The following is a 26,890-nucleotide window of genomic DNA, read 5'->3' on the forward strand; positions in this document are numbered from 1 at the left end:
GGAGTTGGGGGGAATGGAGGAACAAACATGTACAGCCACAGCACCACCAATGTGACAATCTGGCCTGTCAGAATGGAAGAGACAATAACAAAGCAGACTCAAACAATTCTCTGGAACATTCTGAAATAAATGTTTCCATGAGGTATGAGACATGTAATATCTGGGTTAGTTGTAGCAGCCTGTATGGGCAGATCTGTGAAGTTTGAGCACAGACTTCGAACATAGATGGACCTGAGGGTTAGAGATTGGGAAGCATTAGGAAGGTTAGAGATCGACATTCGTGGGATTTTCTTCAACATTCGTGGGATTTTTCTTGACATTTGCAGGATTTTCTGTGAATCAGGAACCGCCGGGAACCTATTCCCCTTTTCCCCACATTTGCAGAATTGACATTCGAGGAATTTTCCAGGAACATATCCCCTGCGAATGTTGGGGGTCTGACTGTACTTTGAAAAAAATGCAGTTGGTGGCAATGGCCTCCCAACCCCCACTTCACACTATCCTCCCCCCACGCCCTTTTCATTCCACATCGGAAACCATCCCCCTACCACCACGTCACTAATTACCCTATTAGAGTATTAACTCAGTACAATCGACCCAAATTAACTCATGACCTATAACATACAAAGGATATTTCAGCGTGTGCAAATCACCGTGGAATTATATAGGTTTATTTTTCTTGCCTGCAAAACTCCCCAATTGAACACATTAAAGGCGATAATTAGCACTACAGTTGTCGTCATCATGTGAGACAAACAACAGCAGCTCGCTAGGGGGGTCCGTACCGATTAATCAATATCGATACTGTACATGTTATCACATGTGCCAATATCAGGCACTGAGCTAGCTTTTTACTGAATGAATGAATGAGCGTTTTAAGGCCATTTTCCCCGCTAGAGCAGAGGTTGGCATTGCAGGCCCCATGACAATCATGGTTCCCTATTTGAGGCAATGTTTTTTATGGCCGGATGCCCTTCCTGACGCCAACCCTTGGTCACGCTCTTACGATGCGCGGGGATACGGTGTACCTATTCTAAATCAGGGTACACACCGGGATCATTCATCCCAGCAAGCTGGTACTCAATTTGCCGACTTCGGAAGCCTGACAGGCTGAGTCAACCCCCCTGGCGTTAATTCAGCGATCGACCGGGATTCGAACCGAAGATCCTAGCATCCCAAGCCGGCACCCTAACCGCTAAGCCAACACCCGGCTTTTTACTGAGCTATAATATTTTGTGAGTTAGCCAGCCGAGCAATCGCCTGCTTTCGGAGCTTGAGGGTAAACACTGGTCAGATTGCAAAATGGAAGCCATCCATTTGGAATTATTGGGATGTGCAGAGACTGTTAACTGTAGCCTTTGAGGAAAATTGACAGACTGCCTGTCACCTGTGCTTCGCAGTAACGTGTTAGAGGAAATTGAAGCTTAACATTAATAGGGAATGCAGTGGACTGTTGACAAATGGAATACCATTCCAGCAAGACCATACCAACCCATACTGCACGTGTAAGCATATGAACGGAGCTGAATGGGATGTTCTAGCATATTCCCTTTTGAACTTCCTTTTATTCAGATATTTGAGACTCTCATTGAGGATAGATATTTGGACGTGACAGAGATGTGAATAGCAATGTTGCTATTGTTGGGAAAAGGGGCAACCAACAAACATCTACTCCTATGTTATTGGCTTACGGAAGCTTGTGGGCTGCTGTAACAAATGTGTTTTACTTGAGGTTGACAATGTGGGGAAATGATGTTTGTCATGTTGTTGCTAATTTATGTTTTCTGAAAAAATATATATCTCGTCAATTCACCAATTGAAACTCCCTCATAATTTACTGCTATATATATATGAAGATTGCTTTTTATAGATGTAGCTCCTGATCATGCAAACATCCTCATTGCTTACTATACGAGTTGTACCTTTTTGGAAATTCCCTGAATCAGATGCAGCGATATGTGGATGAGGCTGCGGGATGCGGTGGAGCGTGGTTTTAGAAGAGCCGTGGGGCTACAGGAAGTATCACCTCCGCACTGTGCTGCTGCAGAAAGTACGGGTTGGAGGATGGCCAACACACATTCTTCCCGTAGTGCCAATGGGCTATGAAGGATCAAAGGAAGGAGGTATATTATTAAGATGGCTCTTTCAATTAAAGAAACACACACATGAGCGAGCACAGGCACACATGCGGATTACAAACCAAGGAATGAACAAGAGGTCAGCAGGAAGAAATGAGAGAGGAGAGCGAGCAATCATAGAAAAATGAGGATGTAAAATTACACTCAGGAGATTATCACTTTGAAGCCTTGGAAATAAACAACGCAGTGACTTGTTAGACATTGAACTTCTGATAATAAAACTTCTTAATCTATAATAATAAAAGGGTGTGTGTGTGTGTGTGTGTATCGTCCCCATATCATCAAAACCATGAAGCCTAGTGGCCCTAAACTTTGCATGCATACTAAGGGAACTCACATCCACTTGTTTATTCCTCTTTTTCGCACCTGCAGAACCACCTTCCACACTCTTTTCAATCTCATTCTTCCCTCCAGGTCTTCAAGACAGCTGTTCAGCACCATTTCCAGTCACTCCCCCCCCCCCCCCCCATCCAAAACCAAGATATTTTCTGCACCTGTTAAACCACCGATTTTCTTATGTCCGATCACTGACCCCTCCCAAAATTTTCTTATGTATCCATCTTGTCCGCCCTTTAACTTATTCCCTACTCCTCATCGTTACCTGCATCCCTTGGTTGTCCGTCTCCATCTACTTTCTCCCTCTGCCCTGCCTCTGCCCTGCATTTCCCCCTTTCTCCTGTTCCCTTTATGTTGTGTCCTGATGTGTTCTGTGTTCTAACACATTACATTAGTTCTTCGTGCCTGTTGTTTATGTCTTTTATAATGTCCTTAAAAATAGTAAGTTTCCTGTTTGGAATTGTTTGGCTGCCAGGCAGGACGACAGAGGAAAAGTATCTCGCTACTCTCTGCACATGTGCGGTCGGGATGAATTCTCAGCGAAGACTTGTCATTTTATTCATGTTCCGATTCCTGTTCAAAATATAACATTCGATTAAAATACGTTGTTCCTCGATCCAAAACTGACGGTCATAAACTGATAAGACAAACGGACGGACTTGGCCCAATTGCTTAATCCCGCTTTTTGCTTCGCGTACGAGACCAGCCGCCAGCTTGTTCAACAATGCAAACTGCAAGCGAGTTACACATCTACATTTTGACTGACCAAAGTAGTTCTGTTCGTTCTTCCTCTCAAGTGAACACTATTGTTGAGTCTACCATTCATACGTTTGTATTGGTGAGAGATGTGTGATTGAGGCAAAAAAAAAAAAAAAATCATTGTTCAGGCTAAGACAAGGTGCAGTACTTGTCTATGAAAACGAACAAAAAAGAGGATCCAAGTACTGTACTTGTATGATGATGCTCGACCGCATGATGATCATTCAAGGTGGTCCGCACTATGCTGTAGCCAAACAAAATCCGATGCAATCGAGTAACGACTTTCCCTCAAAGACTTGTGTCCATGGCACCCAGGACTTCATGTTTTTCTTCCACAAACTACACTTCCAGCTATAATGTAATGGCATCACAAGGTCAGCAAAACGATACACCAAAATGATGTGTTGAAGGAGGGTCTTGGGGGAAGGAGGAAGAAGGTTGAAGGAGGTAATTGGGCTTACATTTGCCTCCTGTTCAAACTTCCTTCACCACTGAATTTTGCCTGCTACCAGGTTGGATTACTTGGGCTCCCTGCCACATTTACATCTATTAAGCTAGGCAGTGAGGTGTCGTTAATACAAATCACATTTTGCATCTACATGGCGGTATAACAAGCTACAGGTGCCAGGCTACTTTACTGGAATGTTAAGTCACCAGATCTCAACTTGTAATTTATGAATATGGCATAGATCTACTGTGGTTGGAGTTAACCTCGAGCACCTGGAGAGTTGCACCTGACAAGTTTCGTGTTGTCATAATGATTTCAGGAAACTAGGCTGCAGCCACATAGTTTTTTTTTTTTGTTTTTTTTTTGTATACAAGATCGAGGCTCGTGAAAGAGCGAACATTAATCACACAGAAAGACAAACCGACACATAAAACATATAACATAGGGAGTGGTAGACAAGATGGGGAGAGAGGGGGAAGGACACAAACACAACATTTGAGAGCAGGGACCGAGAGACATGGAGACATCGAGATATCTGAGAGAGGGCGAGGGCTTTGGGGGGGGGGGGGGCGTGGGAAGGGGGCGGTGGGAGAGGTATAAAACATATGGACACTGCCAGGACTTCCAGGAAAGATGTTGGAATTTCAAACAAGGTGGATCTGGGGTGAATTAGCGGGGGTAGAAAAGATCAAGGTTTTGGATGGGGGAAGATAAGAGATGGTGGTGAACAGCTGTTTTAAAGACCTGGAGGGAGGAGTGGGATTGAAGGGAGTGAGGGAGTTTGTTCCAGAGGCGGGAGAAAAGAGGAATGAAAGAGTGAAGGTGAGCAGAGAGCCGAGATTTCGGCAGTTTAACCATCAGAGGGTTGCTGGCAGATCTTGTGCGACCTGGAGGAATATTTGGGGGACAGAGCACAGAGAGAGCTGGGGGTGCAAGGCCGGAGAGGAGTCGGTAGAAGACAGAAAGACCACCTACCTGCCTGCGGTGAGTGAGTGAAAGGCCCTCAGAGATAGCTTCATCGCGGGAGATTCCAATAATTCTGAAAGCTTTGGTTTCAACAGCGTGAAGCCGAGCTAGGTGTGAGGCAGGAGCACCGGCCCATAGGGGAGAACAGTATTCCATTGAGCTGCGGATGAAAGCCTTGTATGTGGTGAGGAGCTCAGGTGTGCCGAGCCGAGGTTTGCTCCAAGGTGGTGGGTATACCGGTGATGACACCCGATGAGAATGCATTGGAATAAAGATTTGTCATGTAGGCCGGGTTCTTAGGATAGCGATGGACTGTGGATGGATTTGATATGACTTTTCAACTGCAATGTGTGCAGGGTACAATGTTAACTGTTCTTGGAAGTTGTGTGGTTTTTTGGCAAATCCCAAATCAAAATTGCACCCCTGCACCTTAGAACACTGACCGTGACTTCAATTCGAAAATTAGTTAAGATTAAGGTCACGGGAGAAAAGCCAAGTGAGAGCTTTCTTAATTCTTGGCATTTACACTGTGTTGACGTGTTCATTGGACACATCTTTTGAACACCTTTGGACCATCAGTCCATAGGTACACAGCCAAATAATTTGAGGCAGTATAGCAGCAGTAGTGCAGAACAGATCTCATGAACACAAACTCAATTAAAACATCTCCACTACGGTGGGTGGGCCGACTAGATAGTAATTGGTGGCGTATACGATAGCACTTTGGCAGCGATGCCAAGCGGCATTTTCACATTTTCTTGCTGAAAGTTTCTGAACTTATCTGCTCGCCTACCAGGTTGGATGAACAGCAATTCCAGCGGCAAGCCGCAGACCAGCTTCTGCTCGATTCAAAGTCGCCAAGTGCTGCATGAGCTTCCAGGCATGGCGTGGAGATGCCCACGGTACATTTAGGCTGTGAAGAGGAGCAACAATTGAGGGAGTGTAAGCAAATTAAATGCCATCACCACTTCAAAAAATGTTACATTGCACAAAGATACTGAGTGTGCCTGTGTCTGTGTCTATGTGTGTGTGTGTGTGTGTCCCATCGAGTCCCATCGCAGCACCTGCTTCACGACCTGTTAGCAATAAGTACCGTCTGCCACACAAACACATTCTCTGCCCTGCTGGACACCAGTTAGGAGATTTGCAGTCGGGAACAATAAATTAAACAAAAGGAGCACACTGACCCTAAATGCGACATGATCATCCCATGTCCACATCCCAAACAACGTGTTGATTTGATTTGTCCTATATCTGCTCATGCCCTTGTAAATTCACGTAGAATTATCAAAAACACTGGTATATATTGCACTATGTTTGATTGCGTGATAAAAAAACAAACCAGGGATGTTATTGCATTTCCCAAGGACAGTGGGAAGGAGGGACATGCATACATCGAGCAAAATAAGGAACTTTGTTGTTTTTCACACTTACTCCAGAAGATTGATGCTGAGGTCAATCAAAGCACCCACAATCTGCTGGTTCCACAGCCCAATCTCGCCTGCCAGGCATGTCTGCAGTGGGACCCGGAGCTGCTCAATGACTCTACTACTGTTTGCTCCACTGGCAATGGATTCTCTTAGCACGAGCACTGCCCAACTGCCATCACCAGGAGTCGGACTGGCGAGGCTTGTGGAAATGCTCGCAACGATGTGCAGCTGAGCGGTAGTTACGGCTTCTTCTTTGGCTTCCACATCAAGGTTCAGCAAGCGAGCAGCGAGTCGACTTGCTGCCTGCACCACAAAAACGCTCGAGTCCTTGCACAAGCTCATGATGACCTGAAGATTTCCTGAATGACCAGACAACAAAATGAAATAATAAAGGGATCAAAATGGACAACAAATGGAATAATTACAGTGCACATCACAACATCTTCATAGGAGGCTTGATCAATACTGTTACGGACCGCGGATAGGATGTTGTTTTTGCCGAGCGGATGGCGCCGCGGCCCTAACAGTTACCCCGACTAACCCGATTCCTGGACGTTGGCCAAAATCGCGCCACAGATATTCAATATGGAAACCTCTAAAGCGACCGAATGTAAAGAGGAAGAAGAAGACGTACAGAAGAATAACAGGATTTATTATTTACACACACTAAAGCAAAAGGAGCAGTCAAGGTTATATACAGGGAAAATGGAAAAAGCAGGTGACACAGTGAAAATACTAGCTTAACTATACAAGCTTAACTTATTCCCTGGGACAAGACAAACAAAACAAACTCACGTACACAAGAAGGATGGAATGGCAGGAATGAATGCTGGAAGGAGGAATGGGAAGGTTCAGCTGGGGCAGATGGTTCGGGCTTGATCCCGCACGGGACGTCGGGCTGGACCTCGACGGCCACCGATGCCACCACAATCTGGTTCCCGCGGGGTAACGGGTCGAAGCGGCCTGGTGGAGTCAACTGCTGGTGGAGCCAAAACTACTGGTGGGGCGCAACTCTTTCGTTGCACTTCTTGTTTCGCACTTCTGTCAAGGCTTCCCCGCGCTTCTGTTTCGCACTTCTCCGAACTCATATGCTGCCTCAATTGTCTGCTCGTGCCGCTGTGGGGACGTCGCGTGCTTTGCCAGGACTCGTCTGAGGTGGGGGCGTCTTCTGCGGGTTATATATGTCACGCCCCTGAACCTTCACGAACCTCCTTGATGTTTCTCTCCACACCCTCTCGAAGTCCAACCCCTTGTTCTTGGTTGGTTGTTCGGGGCTGGCTCCCTCCTCCCCTCTATGACGAGGTGGAGACCCGCCCTTCTTCTCCGAGCCGGAGCACATGGCGAATGGAGTCGCGGAGGGAACAGTTGGCAATTTGTTGGAAGGGGAATGTGAAGGGAAAGGGGATCTACTCTTATTTAATGCAGTGCAATGGAGTATTTAATTAATGGAAGACACAGCCTTACACTAATACACATAATAAGGATATAACTACTGAACAGGGATATATGGTGTCCTTCGTGTATGCTTTATGGAATTAACTACGGGAACGCCCTTTGATCTTTATACAACAACAATTGCAGGAAGGAGGGTGACATTTTACCACAATTCATTACACAACAATAATATAAAAAAACATTCTCATATCCACAACAATACGTTTGGGGCCGAACAAGTATAACTGGAGCGAAGTCAATGGCGTGCCATCGCAAGTCCCGACACTTCCCACTTAAAGCAAAGTCGAAAGATGGCAAAGCGTTCCACCAGGAATGAGCTAATATCAAATTTGAGGTTTAAAAATCTTCTGTTTTGACTCCTGTGAGCCGAAGTTCCCACCCCATGGGGCATGAAACGGGGGTCACATCCAAAAAGACAATGCAAGCTCAACAATGAGCAACCCAAACATACGTGTGCTTGAGATGAAAATAAACTTGCCAAGTATGCAGACAGGTATCAGAAATTTAGAAAACGGTAGTGATGATTATCCTGTGGACGCCCATTAAAATTAATAATCTTTGATTTGAATACGTGATTCCTCTTCACTTTTTTGTTTTTCCCCTAAAGTTTTTATCAAAACTTTTGTTAAAGACTACGTTTTCCCCCAACAAGGGTCCAATGTATAATAACCATTATGAATACAGACCTTTACACATATTTGAACAGAAAGCTACTTTCTCATAATACAAGACTTTCTCAATCAGTGGTTCCCAATTTTTTTTGTACACGACCCAAAACTTGACATCACATTCACCTCGTGACCCAAATGGTACGATAAAAATTGGCGGTGAAAACACTTTTGACGTGAGAAAAACCCCTCAAAACCGGGATTTTGAAGATTTTTTTTAAAGCTTGGGTCACGACCCTGGGTTTTGGAACCCCTGGTCTAAATAAAGAAATTCATAAGAGGATCACTAATCAAGGCTGGTGTCTTCATTTTACTTTCCATGGCGTTTAGCCCATCTCTTGTCAACTTTTAGATTGATAAAACTTAAGCAAAATAAACTAGAAAGCATCTGAAAATGCAAAGCCTGCCCGAATCCTCTTTGTATTCAGACCTTTTCTTCTTCTTCTTCCGTATGCTAAACATGACGAAAACACGCAAAAAAAAAAATACAAAATGAAAACTGCCGATTTTATGCAACTTTGACCTTTGACCTTTTGATTCAACAAAAAAGCAAAGTCAAAGGATGGAAAAACTTCTGGTTTTTGATTGGTGAACCAATATGCAAATCTTTAAACTTTAAGGTCAATTGGACGGAAATTGATGATTTTATGTGACGCTAACCTTTGACCTTTTGACCAAATTATTAATTTGTCTTCTCCATATTTCTCCATAATAAAGCGTTGAAAATTTTATGACAAAACTCAAATGGTAAAAAAAAAAGAAAAAGTTACGACCCGGCACACACACACACACACACACACACACACACACACACACACACGTCATTACAAAACCCCATCTCCCACTGTGCGGGGGGGGGGGGGGGGTGGGGGAGGATGTGTGTGTGTGGAGGGGGGGGGGGGGTGGGGGAGTCGGGCAAATAAGGTTTCCTTTTCAAACTGCATGGAACATTGCCTTCAGAAAACGTCCAACCATTTAATCTCAGCAATTGAGAGACTGGGATTCATTTTTTTATAGGTATCAATGCCAAAAGACCCAAACATTGCACCATGATCTTCAACCAGTCATTAATCAGCTGGACTGGTCTCCCATCTCCACTGCCTCTGACATCAACTTTTCAAAGGAATTCTTCCAAAGCAAACTGTTCTCTCTCATGCACAGATTTATCCCATCTCGTCTTCAGTTGTCATACCCTCCCTCCTGTCCATGGTGCATTGAATCTTGTGGTGAGGCAGTTGACCTGAAACAACTTGCCTTCGCCTCTTGGTAGGCTAATCCAACTGAAGGCAATCTCCATTCTTTTCACAAAGCTCGGAACGTGTGTGTCTACCCTCAGGAGAGCCAGGAAACAATATCTCTCCATTCTCAAGACTGAACTCTCAAATCTGTCTCCCTCCTCCAAATCCTGGTGGCGTCTTGTCAAATCTGTTTCTGGTGTTTGTTCCACCTCCATCCCCTCCCTTACCTTAAACAGCTACACAGCTGACTCCGCACGTGACAAAGCCGAATGCCTCAAATTTGTGTTTGCCTCAAAATCTTGTGTCCCAAACCCATCTCTCTCTATAGTCTATACCCACCTTACCCAATCAAATCCAGCTGCTCCTGGACTCAGAAACTTCTCCACCTTGTCAGGAGAGAAGGACACGGTCAAACCTCAACTCTGATTCTGCAACTGGACCAGACGGCATCGGCCCAGGGTCCTAAAAGCCTGCTCTGCCGCTCTATCTCAACCACTCTCTGTTCTCTTCGCCCTCTCTTTTGCTCAAGGTCATCTGCCAGCATCTTGGAAATCAGCCAACATTACCGCTTTACACAAAAAATGTGCAAAAACAGATCCTTTTAACTACAGACCAATCAGCCTGCTCCCAATTATCAGCAAAGTCATGGAATCCATCATTGCTTCGGATATCAAATCCTTCCTCTTCTCCAATGGCTTGATCTCTGATCATCAATTTGGATTCAGACCAGGTCACTCTACTCTGGACATGCTGCTTCTGATGTCTCAACAATGGATGGGGGTCTTCAATGCCAAACAGGAAATCAGAGCTGTCTCCCTTGACATATCTCGTGCCATCGATACGGTCTCGCACCCAGCTCTGCTCACCAAACTCTCCTCCTATGGTATCCATGGAAATCTCCACGCATGGCTTGCGGACTTCCTCTCTGGTCGCAATCAACATGTGGCCCTGAATGGATTTCTCTCATCTCCCCTTCCTGCTCAGGCTGGAGTTCCCCAAGGCAGTGTTCTGAGCCCTGTGCTTTTTCCGGTCTTCATTAATGATCTCTCCGACTCTGGAAAATCCTATCTCTTTGCTGACGACTCCACTCTCTGCCGCTCCATATCTCAACCCTAAGATCGGCAGGCAGCAGCCTCTTCACTCTCTGCAGACCTGGGCAATATCACAAACTGGTCAAACAAGTGGAACATGTCTTTCAATCCTGACAAATCTCACACTCTCACTTTGTCTCTCCGTAAGGACCGTCTGGACAACCCTCCCATCTACTCTCTGAACAATCCTCTTGAAGAAGTTCTGTCACTCAAGCTTTTGGGTCTCACTATCTGCCATGATCTTTCCTGGGAAAACCACAATTCCAAGCTGGCCATCAAGGCCAGTCACCGACTGGGCATCCTCCGTCGTGCTAAGTCCTTTCTGGGCACTTCTGAGCTCCTCACCACATACAAGGTTTTCATCTGCAGCTCAATGGAATACTGCTCTCCCCTCTGGGCCGGTGCTCCTGCCTCACACATAGCTCGGCTTCACGCGGTTGAAACCAAAGCTTTTACAATCATAGGTATTTCCAGCGATGAATCCGATTCTGAGGGCCTTTCTCTCTCTCTCTCATTGCAGGCATGTTGGTTGGTTCTGTCTGTGCTCTGCCACCCAAATATTCCTGCAGGACGCATAGGATCTGCCAGCAACCCTCTTCTGGTGAAACTGCCAAAATCAAGACTCTCTGTTCCAGAGGTGGGAGAAAAGAGGAATGAAGGAGTGAAGGTGAGCAAACTCCCACACTCTCTTCAATCCCTCTCCTCCCTCCAGGTCTTTAAAATAGCTGTTCACCACCATCTCTTATCTTCCCCCATCCAAAACCTTGATCTTTTCTACCCCCATTAAAACACCCCAATTCCGACTCTTTCAATCCCCAACTTCTTTCTTGAAATTCCTAGTAGTGTTCATTTGCTTTATACCGTGTACCCTCCCTCCTCCCCCTTCCACAGATCTACCGACGTCACTTTTCTCTACTGTTGTGCTTGTGTGCTTTGCTCTCTCTCCCCCTCTTCTCTCCCGTTTCATGTATGAGTATATCATGGCATCAAATGCATACAAAGTAATGAAGTACACACCAATGACATGTTTCAGACTTTGCTAAATGAGCAAAACAATGACAACTTTTTTTCATAAAATAGCAAGCCAATGCTAATTGTGGAAGAGAGAGATGTCTGCAGTAGGCAATTAAAGTACCCGCATTGCAAATGAACTTGGCAGCTTCAGGATGAGGCAGCATTGTAAGTTGGGCTTGAAGCCATGCACAACGCACCCTTGCTTCATCCCAGAGACTCGTGTTGCAAGCATGAGGCATCTGCCAGAACATGAGCTCAAGTAGCCCTGAGCTCTGGGATAAAAAAGAGATTTCAACATGCAGGCCACATTCCATGTAACAAACTAGAACGGCACTCTTCGACGTCGCGACATCGACTAATATGCCTCCGCCCACATTATTACATCATTTTACAATACTTGTACCAAGTTTGATTTAAATCCATTCAGCTATTCTCAAGTTATCACATTTCTACCTGACATGACCTCTGACCACTTGACCCCAAAATTTAATCAGTTCGTGTTTATATCATTATACATACCTGTATCAAGTTTAATTTCAATCCCTTCAGCTGTTCACAAGTTATCACATTTTTACCTAACATGACCTCTGACCACTTGACCCCAAAATTTAATCAGTTCGTGTTTATATCATTATACATACCTGTATCAAGTTTTAATTTCAATCCCTTCAGCTGTTCACAAGTTATCACATTTTTACCTAACATGACCTCTGACCTTTAACCTTGGGACCCCAAAATCTAATCATTTAATCTTTACATCATTATACATATCTGTACCAAGTTTGAATTAGATCCCTTTAGCTGTTCACAAGTTATCACATTTTTACCTGACATGACCTCCGACCTTTAACCTTGGGACCCCAAAATCTAATCATTTAATCTTTACATCATTATACATATCTGTACCAAGTTTGAATTCGATCCCTTTAGCTGTTCACAAGTTATCACATTTTTACCTGACATGACCTCCGACCTTTAACCTTGGGACCCCAAAATCTAATCATTTAATCTTTACATCATTATACATATCTGTACCAAGTTTGAATTAGATCCCTTTAGCTGTTCACAAGTTATCACATTTTTACCTGACATGACCTCCGACCTTTAACCTTGGGAACCCAAAATCTAATTATTTAATCTTTACATCATTATGCATATCTGTACCAAGTTTGAATTAGATCCCTTTAGCTGTTCTCAAGTTATAGACCTATTACAGACTTTGACCTTTGACCTATTGACCCCAAAATCGAATCAGTTAATACTTACATAATTATACATATCTGTACCAATTTTGAATTTGATCACTTCAGCCGTTCTCAAGTTATAGACCTATAACAGACTTTGACCTTTGACCTTTGCCCCCAAAATCTAATAAATTAATCTTTACATCATTATACATACCTGTACCAAGTTGGAATTGTATCACTTCAGCTGTTCTCAAGTTATGGACATATTACAGACTTTGACCTCTTGACCCCAAAATATAATCAGTTCATCTCAACATCATTCGACATAACTGTACCAAATTCGGTCAGAATCCCATCACTGGTTCACAAGTTATCGCGGTAACGAAAACCTATCACGGACGGACGGACAGCCGGACGGACAACCTGAAAACATAATGCCCCCGACGACTTCGTCGGCAGAGGCAAAAAAACACCCAAACACAGATGCATTTCTTGTTGAAGGGATTTGGCAAAATATACAGTCCTAGGTTGAGGTGCTTCATGGTTTGGTTTGAGCATCGGAGTCCCAGTATACAGTAAGCACACAGTAAAGCAAATTTGGCACAATAAACAGCAATTGTAATAACTAGTTGTGTCATTATGACCAATATTAACACTTCAGTACGTCAAAGAATAACAGAGTTTATAATAGAGGTCGAACCTCACGGTCAAGTTCATGGGTGAGGTGCATGTAGTACATGCGGAAAATTGCTGACAGGGTGCAAGACACTGACCCGGTCATGAAGCGTTACCTCACATTTAAGAGGGGGTTGGATTAGGTGCTGCTCCCCTACAAAGAGCGACACAGAAATGTTTGGCAATCTGTCAGACAGCTCACCATCATGCATTTGTTCCGCCCTGGTCCCTCCACCTCAAGATCATCAGCACCATCTCCTGCTTGTCCTGCCTCTCCTTCCTCCCTCTCATTGCACGACTCGGTGACCTCACCTGTGCCGTCACCTGCCTCCCCCTCAGTCCACCACTCTGCAGCGCCCTCATTTGGGTCGTCTTCAGACTTCGAGTTCACTGGATTTTAATTCTTCTTCATCATCATCATCAATCATCATCATCATCATCATCATCATTTGATCACTTCTTCATCATCATCATCAGTGATAGATGATCTGGTGTTGATTGCGGAAAGTATGGATGGACTGAAGGAAAAGATGAACAAGTGGAAGGAATGTATGGAGACAAAAGGTCTGAAGGTGAATATAGGAAAGACGAAGGTGATGGCAAGTGGTAAAGCATGTGGTGAGGTGGAAAGAACTGGGAAGTGGCCATGTGCTGTGTGCAGGAAGGGTGTCGGAGTGAACTCCATTCAATGTACAATGTGCGCTGAGTGGGTTCATCAAAAATGTAGTGGTCTGAGAGGGTCATTAACCAGTGTGGCAGCTACATTCAAATGTAAGGTGTGCACAGAGGGAGCTGCAGATGGAGGAAATGTTGAGTTGGATCTTGGAGACGGCGTGAAGCTGGAAGGTGTGAAAACATTTTGCTACCTCGGAGACATGCTGAATGGAAAAGGTGGATCAGACTCGGCAACGGTTGCTAGAGTGAGATGTGCATGGAAGAAGTTTCGGGAACTGAGTGGCGTGCTGATGAGGAGGGGAGTGTCGTTGAAGCTGAAGGGAAAGGTGTATGCTGCATGTGTGAGAAGTGTTATGATTTATGGGAGCGAGACATGGGTCATGAATGTAGAGCGGCTGCAAAGGGTGGAAATGCAAATGGTTCGGTGGATGTGCGGAGTATCGTTGAGAGAGAGGAAGACAAATGATGAATTGTGAAAGATGATGGGAATAGAGCCTGTGATTGATGCTGTGAAGAGGAACAGGTTGAGATGGTTTGGTCATGTGTTGAGGAAGGATGAAAGTGACTGGTTGAGAAGAGTGATGGAAATGAATGTAGAAGGAAGTAGAGGATGGGGAAGACCGAGAAAGACTTGGCTAAAGATTGTGGAAGAAGAAATGTGGGCAAGGGGGTTAACAAGGAGAGATGCTGAAAATAGGGCAAAATGGAGAAGATTGTCATGGGGACCGCAAGGCTAACCCCCGCTCTAGCAGGGAAAATGGCCTTAAAATGCATGTTGTTGTTGTTGTTATTTCATCATCATCATTTGAAAAGTTGCGTGTGTTTGTAAAATAACAAGAGAAAAATGACCACAGTGTGGTCACCAGCTGCGACGTGTATAATCATGAGGCCTTAAATCTACTCACAAACCTGAAGATGTTGGAACCTGTGCACATCTACTGTTGTCCTTTTTTAAAATGAAACTGTAATCATGCACCACCAAAATGAAACTGTAATCATGCACCACCAAATTCGACCAGTCATTAAATTATACGCATGCACAAGCGTCTTTTTGTCTTTCAGCTAAATTTATTCTGGTTTCTTCAAACAAATCGCGATTTAGTCAGCGATGTCCTTACCTCATACAAACGCACGTCCGAGTGTATGCGCATGCGCTATTCAATGATTACACCTAATTTGTGTCAAGTTCTGTGAAACGAGATTGATTTGAAAACATTCATGTTGTCTTTGTCGCTAAATTTATTCTGGTTTCTTCAAACAAATCGCGATTTTAGTCCGCGATGTTCTTACCTCATACCAAAGCACGTCCGAGTGTATGCGCATGCGCTATTCAAAAAGGCACCCCAACAACAAGAACAACAACGCGGTCCTCTCATAGAGCTGCTGCAAAAGGAAACCACTTTTGCACTTGTATTAGTGTGGAAAAACCACTTTTCGCACTTGTGTTAGTGTTGAAAAACCACTTTTCGCACTTGTGTTAGTGTTGAAAAACCACTTTTCGCACTTGTGTTGGTGCAGGAAACCACTTTTGCACTTGTATTAGTGTGGAAAAAACACTTTTTGCACTTGTGATAGTGTTGAAAAACCACTTTTCGCACTTGTGTTAGTGTTGAAAAACCACTTTTCGCACTTGTGTTAGTGTTGAAAAACCACTTTTCGCACTTGTGTTAGTGTTGAAAAACCACTTTTCGCACTTGTGTTGGTGCAGGAAACCACTTTTGCACTTGTATTAGTGTGGAAAAACCACTTTTCGCACTTGTGTTAGTGTTGAAAAACCACTTTTCGCACTTGTGTTGGTGCAGGAAACCACTTTTGCACTTGTATTAGTGTGGAAAAAACACTTTTCGCACTTGTGTTAGTGTTGAAAAAACACTTTTTGCACTTGTGATAGTGTTGAAAAACCACTTTTCGCACTTGTGTTGGTGCAGGAAACCACTTTTGCACTTGTATTAGTGTGGAAAAAACACTTTTTGCACTTGTGATAGTGTTGAAAAACCACTTTTCGCACTTGTGTTAGTGTTGAAAAACCATTTTTCACACTTGTGTTAGTGTTGAAAAACCACTTTTCGCACTTGTGTTGGTGCAGGAAACCACTTTTGCACTTGTATTAGTGTGGAAAAAACCACTTTTCGAACTTGTGTTAGTGTTGAAAAACCACTTTTCGCACTTGTGTTAGTGTTGAAAAACCACTTTTCACACTTGTGTTAGTGTTGAAAAACCACTTTTCGCACTTGTGTTGGTGCAGGAAACCACTCTTGCACTTGTATTAGTGTGGAAAAACCACTTTTCGCACTTGTGTTAGTGTTGAAAAACCACTTTTCGCACTTGTGTTAGTGTTGAAAAACCACTTTTCACACTTGTGTTGGTGTTGAAAAACCACTTTTCGCACTTGTGTTGGTGCAGGAAACCACTTTTGCACTTGTATTAGTGTGGAAAAAACCACTTTTCGCACTTGTGTTAGTGTTGAAAAACCACTTTTCGCACTTGTGTTAGTGTTGAAAAACCACTTTTCACACTTGTGTTAGTGTTGAAAAACCACTTTTCGCACTTGTGTTGGTGCAGGAAACCACTTTTGCACTTGTATTAGTGTGGAAAAACCACTTTTCGCACTTGTGTTAGTGTTGAAAAACCACTTTTCGCACTTGTGTTAGTGTTGAAAAACCACTTTTCGCACTTGTGTTGGTGCAGGAAACCACTTTTGCACTTGTATTAGTGTGGAAAAAACACTTTTTGCACTTGTGATAGTGTTGAAAAACCACTTTTCGCACTTGTGTTAGTGTTGAAAAACCACTTTTCGCACTTGTGTTAGTGTTGAAAAACCACTTTTCGCACTTGTGTTGGTGCAGGAAACCACTTTTGCACTTGTATTAGTGTGGAAAAACCACTTTTCGCACTTGTGTTAGTGTTGAAAAACCACTTTTCGCACTTGTGTTGGTGCAGGAAACCACTTTTGCACTTGTATTCGTGTGGAAAAACACTTTTTGCACTTGTGATAGTGTTGAAAAACCACTTTTCGCACTTGTGATAGTGTTGAAAAACCACTTTTCGCACTTGTGTTAGTGTTGAAAAACCACTTTTCGCACTTGTGTTAGTGTTGAAAAACCACTTTTCGCACTTGTGTTGGTGCAGGAAACCACTTTTGCACTTGTATTAGTGTGGAAAAAACACTTTTTGCACTTGTGTTAGTGTTGAAAAACCACTTTTCACACTTGTGTTAGTGTTGAAAAACCACTTATCGCACTTGTGTTGGTGCAGGAAACCACTTTTGCACTTGTATTAGTGTGGAAAAACCACTTTTCGCACTTGTGTTAGTGTTGAAAAACCACTTTTCGCACTTGTGTTAGTGCAGGAAACCACTTTTGCACTTGTATTAGTGTGGAAAAACCACTTTTCGCACTTGTGTTAGTGTTGAAAAACCACTTTTCGCACTTGTGTTAGTGTTGAAAAACCACTTTTCGCACTTGTGTTGGTGCAGGAAACCACTTTTGCACTTGTATTAGTGTGGAAAAAACACTTTTTGCACTTGTGATAGTGTTGAAAAACCACTTTTCGCACTTGTGTTGGTGCAGGAAACCACTTTTGCACTTGTATTAGTGTGGCAAAACCACTTTTCGCACTTGTGTTAGTGTTGAAAAACCACTTTTCGCACTTGTGTTAGTGTTGAAAAACCACTTTTCGCAGTTGTGTTGGTGCAGGAAACCACTTTTCGCACTTGTGTTAGTGTTGAAAAACAACTTTTCGCACTTGTATTAGTGTGGAAAAAACACTTTTTGCACTTGTGATAGTGTTGAAAAACCACTTTTCGCACTTGTGTTAGTGTTGAAAAACCATTTTTCACACTTGTGTTAGTGTTGAAAAACCACTTTTCGCACTTGTGTTGGTGCAGGAAACCACTTTTGCACTTGTATTAGTGTGGAAAAAACCACTTTTCGCACTTGTGTTAGTGTTGAAAAACCACTTTTCGCACTTGTGTTAGTGTTGAAAAACCACTTTTCACACTTGTGTTAGTGTTGAAAAACCACTTTTCGCACTTGTGATGGTGCAGGAAACCACTTTTGCACTTGTATTAGTGTGGAAAAACCACTTTTCGCACTTGTGTTAGTGTTGAAAAACCACTTTTCGCACTTGTGTTAGTGTTGAAAAACCACTTTTCGCACTTGTGTTGGTGCAGGAAACCACTTTTGCACTTGTATTAGTGTGGAAAAAACACTTTTTGCACTTGTGATAGTGTTGAAAAACCACTTTTCGCACTTGTGTTAGTGTTGAAAAACCATTTTTCACACTTGTGTTAGTGTTGAAAAACCACTTTTCGCACTTGTGTTGGTGCAGGAAACCACTTTTGCACTTGTATTAGTGTGGAAAAAAACACTTTTCGCACTTGTGTTAGTGTTGAAAAACCACTTTTCGCACTTGTGTTAGTGTTGAAAAACCACTTTTCACACTTGTGTTAGTGTTGAAAAACCACTTTTCGCACTTGTGATGGTGCAGGAAACCACTTTTGCACTTGTATTAGTGTGGAAAAACCACTTTTCGCACTTGTGTTAGTGTTGAAAAACCACTTTTCGCACTTGTGTTAGTGTTGAAAAACCACTTTTCGCACTTGTGTTGGTGCAGGAAACCACTTTTGCACTTGTATTAGTGTGGAAAAAACACTTTTTGCACTTGTGATAGTGTTGAAAAACCACTTTTCGCACTTGTGTTAGTGTTGAAAAACCACTTTTCGCACTTGTGTTAGTGTTGAAAAACCACTTTTCGCACTTGTGTTGGTGCAGGAAACCACTTTTGCACTTGTATTAGTGTGGAAAAACCACTTTTCGCACTTGTGTTAGTGTTGAAAAACCACTTTTCGCAGGTGTGTTAGTGTTGAAAAACCACTTTTCGCACCAGTGTTAGTGTTGAAAAACCACTTTTCGCACTTGTGTTGGTGCAGGAAACCACTTTTGCACTTGTATTAGTGTGGAAAAACCACTTTTCGCACTTGTGTTAGTGTTGAAAAACCACTTTTCGCACTTGTGTTAGTGTTGAAAAACCACTTTTCGCACTTGTGTTGGTGCAGGAAACCACTTTTGCACTTGTATTAGTGTGGTAAAACCACTTTTCGCACTTGTGTTAGTGTTGGAAAAACACTTTTCGCACTTGTGTTGGTGCAGGAAACCACTTTTGCACTTGTATTCGTGTGGAAAAATTACTTTTCGCACTTGTGTTAGTGTTGAAAAACCACTTTTCGCACTTGTGTTAGTGTTGAAAAACCACTTTTCGCACTTGTGTTAGTGTTGAAAAACCACTTTTCGCACTTGTGTTGGTGCAGGAAACCACTTTTGCACTTGTATTAGTGTGGAAAAACCACTTTTCGCACTTGTGTTAGTGTTGAAAAACCACTTTTCGCACTTGTGTTGGTGCAGGAAACCACTTTTGCACTTGTATTAGTGTGGAAAAACCACTTTTCGCACTTGTGTTGGTGTTGAAAAACCACTTTTCGCACTTGTGTTGGTGCAGGAAACCACTTTTGCACTTGTATTAGTGTGGAAAAACCACTTTTCGCACTTGTGTTAGTGTTGAAAAACCACTTTTCGCACTTGTGTTAGTGTTGAAAAACCACTTTTCGCACTTGTGTTGGTGCAGGAAACCACATTTGTACTTGTATTAGTGTGGAAAAACCACTTTTCGCACTTGTGTTAGTGTTGAAAAACCACTTTTCGCACTTGTGTTAGTGTTAAAAAACCACTTTTCACAGTTGTGTTGGTGTTGAAAAACCACTTTTTACACTTGTGTTGGTGCAGGAAACCACTTTTGCACTTGTATTAGTGTGGAAAAAACACTTTTTGCACTTGTGATAGTGTTGAAAAACCACTTTTCGCACTTGTGTTAGTGTTGAAAAACCACTTTTCGCACTTGTGTTGGTGCAGGAAACCACTTTTGCACTTGTATTAGTGTGGAAAAATTACTTTTCGCACTTGTGTAAGTGTTGAAAAACCACTTTTCGCACTTGTGTTAGTGTTGAAAAACCACTTTTCGCACTTGTGTTAGTGTTGAAAAACCACTTTTCGCACTTGTGTTGGTGCAGGAAACCACTTTTGCACATGTATTAGTGTGGAAAAAACAACTTTTCGCACTTGTGTTAGTGTTGAAAAACCACGTTTCGCACTTGTATTGGTGCAGGAAACCACTTTTGCACTTGTATTAGTGTGGAAAAACCACTTTTCGCACTTGTGTTAGTGTTGAAAGACCACTTTTCGCACTTGTGTTAGTGTTGAAAAACCACTTTTCGCACTTGTGTTGGTGCAGGAAACCACTTTTGCACTTGTATTAGTGTGGAAAAAACACTTTTTGCCCTTGTGATAGTGTTGAAAAACCACTTTTCGCACTTGTGTTAGTGTTGAAAAACCACTTTTCGCACTTGTGTTAGTGTTGAAAAACCACTTTTCGCACTTGTGTTGGTGCAGGAAACCACTTTTGCCCTTGGATTAGTGTGGAAAAACCACTTTTCGCACTTGTATTAGTGTTGAAAAACCACTTTTCGCACTTGTGTTAGTGTTGAAAAACCACTTTTCACACTTGTGTTGGTGTTGAAAAACCACTTTTCGCACTTGTGTTGGTGCAGGAAACCACTTTTGCACTTGTATTAGTGTGGAAAAAACACTTTTTGCACTTGTGTTAGTGTTGAAAAACCACTTTTCGCACTTGTGTTAGTATTGAAAAACCACTTTTCGCACTTGTGTTGGTGCAGGAAACCACTTTTGCACTTGTATTAGTGTGGAAAAAACACTTTTTGCACTTGTGATAGTGTTGAAAAACCACTTTTCGCACTTGTGTTAGTGTTGAAAAACCACTTTTCGCACTTGTGTTGGTGCAGGAAACCACTTTTCGCACTTGTGTTAGTTTTGAAAAACAACTTTTCGCACTTGTGTTAGTGTTGAAAAACCTCGTTTCGCACTTGTATTGGTGCAGGAAACCACTTTTGCACTTGTATTAGTGTGGAAAAACCACTTTTCGCACTTGTGTTAGTGTTGAAAAACCACTTTTCGCACTTGTGTTAGTGTTGAAAAACCACTTTTCGCACTTGTGTTGGTGCAGGAAACCACTTTTGCACTTGTATTAGTGTGGAAAAAACACTTTTTGCACTTGTGATAGTGTTGAAAAACCACTTTTCGCACTTGTGTTAGTGTTGAAAAACCACTTTTCGCACTTGTGTTAGTGTTGAAAAACCACTTTTCGCACTTGTGTTAGTGTTGAAAAACCACTTTTCGCACTTGTGTTGGTGCAGGAAACCACTTTTGCACTTGTATTAGTGTGGAAAAACCACTTTTCGCACTTGTGTTAGTGTTGAAAAACCACTTTTCGCACTTGTGTTGGTGCAGGAAACCACTTTTGCACTTGTATTAGTGTGGAAAAAACACTTTTCGCACTTGTGTTAGTGTTGAAAAAACACTTTTTGCACTTGTGATAGTGTTGAAAAACCACTTTTCGCACTTGTGTTGGTGCAGGAAACCACTTTTGCACTTGTATTAGTGTGGAAAAAACACTTTTTGCACTTGTGATAGTGTTGAAAAACCACTTTTCGCACTTGTGTTAGTGTTGAAAAACCATTTTTCACACTTGTGTTAGTGTTGAAAAACCACTTTTCGCACTTGTGTTGGTGCAGGAAACCACTTTTGCACTTGTATTAGTGTGGAAAAAACCACTTTTCGCACTTGTGTTAGTGTTGAAAAACCACTTTTCGCACTTGTGTTAGTGTTGAAAAACCACTTTTCACACTTGTGTTAGTGTTGAAAAACCACTTTTCGCACTTGTGTTGGTGCAGGAAACCACTCTTGCACTTGTATTAGTGTGGAAAAACCACTTTTCGCACTTGTGTTAGTGTTGAAAAACCACTTTTCGCACTTGTGTTAGTGTTGAAAAACCACTTTTCACACTTGTGTTGGTGTTGAAAAACCACTTTTCGCACTTGTGTTGGTGCAGGAAACCACTTTTGCACTTGTATTAGTGTGGAAAAAACCACTTTTCGCACTTGTGTTAGTGTTGAAAAACCACTTTTCGTACTTGTGTTAGTGTTGAAAAACCACTTTTCACACTTGTGTTAGTGTTGAAAAACCACTTTTCGCACTTGTGTTGGTGCAGGAAACCACTTTTGCACTTGTATTAGTGTGGAAAAACCACTTTTCGCACTTGTGTTAGTGTTGAAAAACCACTTTTCGCACTTGTGTTAGTGTTGAAAAACCACTTTTCGCACTTGTGTTGGTGCAGGAAACCACTTTTGCACTTGTATTAGTGTGGAAAAAACACTTTTTGCACTTGTGATAGTGTTGAAAAACCACTTTTCGCACTTGTGTTAGTGTTGAAAAACCACTTTTCGCACTTGTGTTAGTGTTGAAAAACCACTTTTCGCACTTGTGTTGGTGCAGGAAACCACTTTTGCACTTGTATTAGTGTGGAAAAACCACTTTTCGCACTTGTGTTAGTGTTGAAAAACCACTTTTCGCACTTGTGTTGGTGCAGGAAACCACTTTTGCACTTGTATTCGTGTGGAAAAACACTTTTTGCACTTGTGATAGTGTTGAAAAACCACTTTTCGCACTTGTGATAGTGTTGAAAAACCACTTTTCGCACTTGTGTTAGTGTTGAAAAACCACTTTTCACACTTGTGTTGGTGTTGAAAAACCACTTTTCGCACTTGTGTTTGGTGCAGGAAACCACTTTTGCACTTGGATTAGTGTGGAAAAACCACTTTTCGCACTTGCGTTAGTGTTGAAAAACCACTTTTCGCACTTGTGTTGGTGCAGGAAACCACTTTTGCACTTGTATTCGTGTGGAAAAACACTTTTTGCACTTGTGATAGTGTTGAAAAACCACTTTTCGCACTTGTGTTAGTGTTGAAAAACCACTTTTTGCACTTGTGTTAGTGTTGAAAAACCACTTTTCGCACTTGTGTTGGTGCAGGAAACCACTTTTGCACTTGTATTAGTGTGGAAAAAACACTTTTTGCACTTGTGATAGTGTTGAAAAACCACTTTTCGCACTTGTGTTAGTGTTGAAAAAACACTTTTCGCACTTGTGTTGGTGCAGGAAACCACTTTTGCACTTGTATTAGTGTGGAAAAACCACTTTTTGCACTTGTGTTAGTGTTGAAAAACCACTTTTCGCACTTGTGTTAGTGTTGAAAAACCACTTTTCGCACTTGTGTTAGTGTTGAAAAACCACTTTTCGCAGTTGTGTTGGTGCAGGAAACCACTTTTCGCACTTGTGTTAGTGTTGAAAAACAACTTTTCGCACTTGTGTTGGTGTTGAAAAACCACTTTTCACACTTGTATTGGTGCAGGAAACCACTTTTGCACTTGGATTAGTGTGGAAAAACCACTTTTCGCACTTGCGTTAGTGTTGAAAAACCACTTTTCGCACTTGTGTTGGTGCAGGAAACCACTTTTGCACTTGTATTCGTGTGGAAAAACACTTTTTGCACTTGTGATAGTGTTGAAAAACCACTTTTCGCACTTGTGTTAGTGTTGAAAAACCACTTTTCGCACTTGTGTTAGTGTTGAAAAACCACTTTTCGCACTTGTGTTGGTGCAGGAAACCATTTTTGCACTTGTATTAGTGTGGAAAAAACACTTTTTGCACTTGTGATAGTGTTGAAAAACCACTTTTCGCACTTGTGTTAGTGTTGAAAAAACACTTTTCGCACTTGTGTTGGTGCAGGAAACCACTTTTGCACTTGTATTAGTGTGGAAAAACCACTTTTTGCACTTGTGTTAGTGTTGAAAAACCACTTTTCGCACTTGTGTTAGTGTTGAAAAACCACTTTTCGCACTTGTGTTAGTGTTGAAAAACCACTTTTCGCAGTTGTGTTGGTGCAGGAAACCACTTTTCGCACTTGTGTTAGTGTTGAAAAACAACTTTTCGCACTTGTGTTAGTGTTGAAAAACCACGTTTCGCACTTGTATTGGTGCAGGAAACCACTTTTGCACTTGTATTAGTATGGAAAAACCACTTTTCGCACTTGTGTTAGTGTTGAAAAACCACTTTTCGCACTTGTGTTAGTGTTGAAAAACCACTTTTCGCACTTGTGTTGGTGCAGGAAACCACTTTTGCACTTGTATTAGTATGGAAAAACCACTTTTCGCACTTGTGTTAGTGTTGAAAAACCACTTTTCGCACTTGTGTAAGTGTTGAAAAACCACTTTTCGCACTTGTGTTGGCGCAGGAAACCACTTTTGCACTTGTATTAGTGTGGAAAAAATACTTTTTGCACTTGTGATAGTGTTGAAAAACCACTTTTCGCACTTGTGTTAGTGTTGAATAACCACTTTTCGCACTTATGTTGGTGCAGGAAACCACTTTTGCACTTGTATTAGTGTGGAAAAAACACTTTTTGCACTTGTGATAGTGTTGAAAAACCACTTTTCGCACTTGTGTTAGTGTTGAAAAACCACTTTTCGCACTTGTGTTAGTGTTGAAAAACCACTTTTCGCACTTGTGTTGGTGCAGGAAACCACTTTTGCACTTGTATTAGTGTGGAAAAACCACTTTTCGCACTTGTGTTAGTGTTGAAAAACCACTTTTCGCACTTGTGTTGGTGCAGGAAACCACTTTTGCACTTGTATTAGTGTGGAAAAACCACTTTTCGCACTTGTGTTGGTGTTGAAAAACCACTTTTCGCACTTGTGTTGGTGCAGGAAACCACTTTTGCACTTGTATTAGTGTGGAAAAACCACTTTTCGCACTTGTGTTAGCGTTGAAAAACCACTTTTCGCACTTGTGTTAGTGTTGAAAAACCACTTTTCGCACTTGTGTTGGTGCAGGAAACCACATTTGTACTTGTATTAGTGTGGAAAAACCACTTTTCGCACTTGTGTTAGTGTTGAAAAACCACTTTTCGCACTTGTGTTAGTGTTAAAAAACCACTTTTCACAGTTGTGTTGGTGTTGAAAAACCACTTTTTACACTTGTGTTGGTGCAGGAAACCACTTTTGCACTTGTATTAGTGTGGAAAAAACACTTTTTGCACTTGTGATAGTGTTGAAAAACCACTTTTCGCACTTGTGTTAGTGTTGAAAAACCACTTTTCGCACTTGTGTTGGTGCAGGAAACCACTTTTGCACTTGTATTAGTGTGGAAAAATTACTTTTCGCACTTGTGTTAGTGTTGAAAAACCACTTTTCGCACTTGTGTTAGTGTTGAAAAACCACTTTTCGCACTTGTGTTAGTGTTGAAAAACCACTTTTCGCACTTGTGTTGGTGCAGGAAACCACTTTTGCACTTGTATTAGTGTGGAAAAACCACTTTTCGCACTTGTGTTAGTGTTGAAAAACCACTTTTCGCACTTGTGTTAGTGTTGAAAAACCACTTTTCGCACTTGTGTTGGTGCAGGAAACCACTTTTGCACTTGTATTAGTGTGGAAAAAACACTTTTTGCCCTTGTGATAGTGTTGAAAAACCACTTTTCGCACTTGTGTTAGTGTTGAAAAACCACTTTTTGCACTTGTGTTAGTGTTGAAAAACCACTTTTCGCACTTGTGTTGGTGCAGGAAACCACTTTTGCCCTTGGATTAGTGTGGAAAAACCACTTTTCGCACTTGTATTAGTGTTGAAAAACCACTTTTCGCACTTGTGTTAGTGTTGAAAAACCACTTTTCACACTTGTGTTGGTGTTGAAAAACCACTTTTCGCACTTGTGTTGGTGCAGGAAACCACTTTTGCACTTGTATTAGTGTGGAAAAAACACTTTTTGCACCTGTGTTAGTGTTGAAAAACCACTTTTCACACTTGTGTTAGTGTTGAAAAACCACTTATCGCACTTGTGTTGGTGCAGGAAACCACTTTTGCACTTGTATTAGTGTGGAAAAACCACTTTTCGCACTTGTGTTAGTGTTGAAAAACCACTTTTCGCACTTGTGTTAGTGCAGGAAACCACTTTTGCACTTGTATTAGTGTGGAAAAACCACTTTTCGCACTTGTGTTAGTGTTGAAAAACCACTTTTCGCACTTGTGTTAGTGTTGAAAAACCACTTTTCGCACTTGTGTTGGTGCAGGAAACCACTTTTGCACTTGTATTAGTGTGGAAAAAACACTTTTTGCACTTGTGATAGTGTTGAAAAACCACTTTTCGCACTTGTGTTGGTGCAGGAAACCACTTTTGCACTTGTATTAGTGTGGCAAAACCACTTTTCGCACTTGTGTTAGTGTTGAAAAACCACTTTTCGCACTTGTGTTAGTGTTGAAAAACCACTTTTCGCAGTTGTGTTGGTGCAGGAAACCACTTTTCGCACTTGTGTTAGTGTTGAAAAACAACTTTTCGCACTTGTATTAGTGTGGAAAAAACACTTTTTGCACTTGTGATAGTGTTGAAAAACCACTTTTCGCACTTGTGTTAGTGTTGAAAAACCATTTTTCACACTTGTGTTAGTGTTGAAAAACCACTTTTCGCACTTGTGTTGGTGCAGGAAACCACTTTTGCACTTGTATTAGTGTGGAAAAAACCACTTTTCGCACTTGTGTTAGTGTTGAAAAACCACTTTTCGCACTTGTGTTAGTGTTGAAAAACCACTTTTCACACTTGTGTTAGTGTTGAAAAACCACTTTTCGCACTTGTGATGGTGCAGGAAACCACTTTTGCACTTGTATTAGTGTGGAAAAACCACTTTTCGCACTTGTGTTAGTGTTGAAAAACCACTTTTCGCACTTGTGTTAGTGTTGAAAAACCACTTTTCGCACTTGTGTTGGTGCAGGAAACCACTTTTGCACTTGTATTAGTGTGGAAAAAACACTTTTTGCACTTGTGATAGTGTTGAAAAACCACTTTTCGCACTTGTGTTA

The 26,890-nt window shown here is 42.0% G+C and overlaps 1 protein-coding gene across 1 annotated transcript in view; it reads right to left on the reverse strand.

The window, feature by feature from the left end:
• The window catches only part of LOC137418150 (integrator complex assembly factor BRAT1-like), a 40,127-nt gene extending 25,117 nt beyond the window's left edge, over positions 1–15,010 (reverse strand). Inside the window, exons 1-5 of the mRNA XM_078785281.1 lie at positions 14,990–15,010; positions 11,665–11,815; positions 6,082–6,436; positions 5,441–5,560; positions 1,923–2,100 (exon numbers count right to left, since the gene is read on the reverse strand). Coding sequence (XP_078641407.1) covers positions 1,923–2,100; positions 5,441–5,560; positions 6,082–6,436; positions 11,665–11,794 — 783 coding nt within the window. The 5' untranslated portion in view covers positions 11,795–11,815; positions 14,990–15,010. The remainder of the gene's footprint in view (positions 1–1,922; positions 2,101–5,440; positions 5,561–6,081; positions 6,437–11,664; positions 11,816–14,989) is intronic.
• Positions 15,011–26,890: the final 11,880 nt, after the last annotated feature.

Source organism: Myxine glutinosa, chromosome 10 (genome assembly GCF_964187855.1).
Source record: "Myxine glutinosa chromosome 10, kmMyxGlut1.1, whole genome shotgun sequence".
Taxonomy (NCBI): Eukaryota; Metazoa; Chordata; class Myxini; order Myxiniformes; family Myxinidae; genus Myxine; species Myxine glutinosa.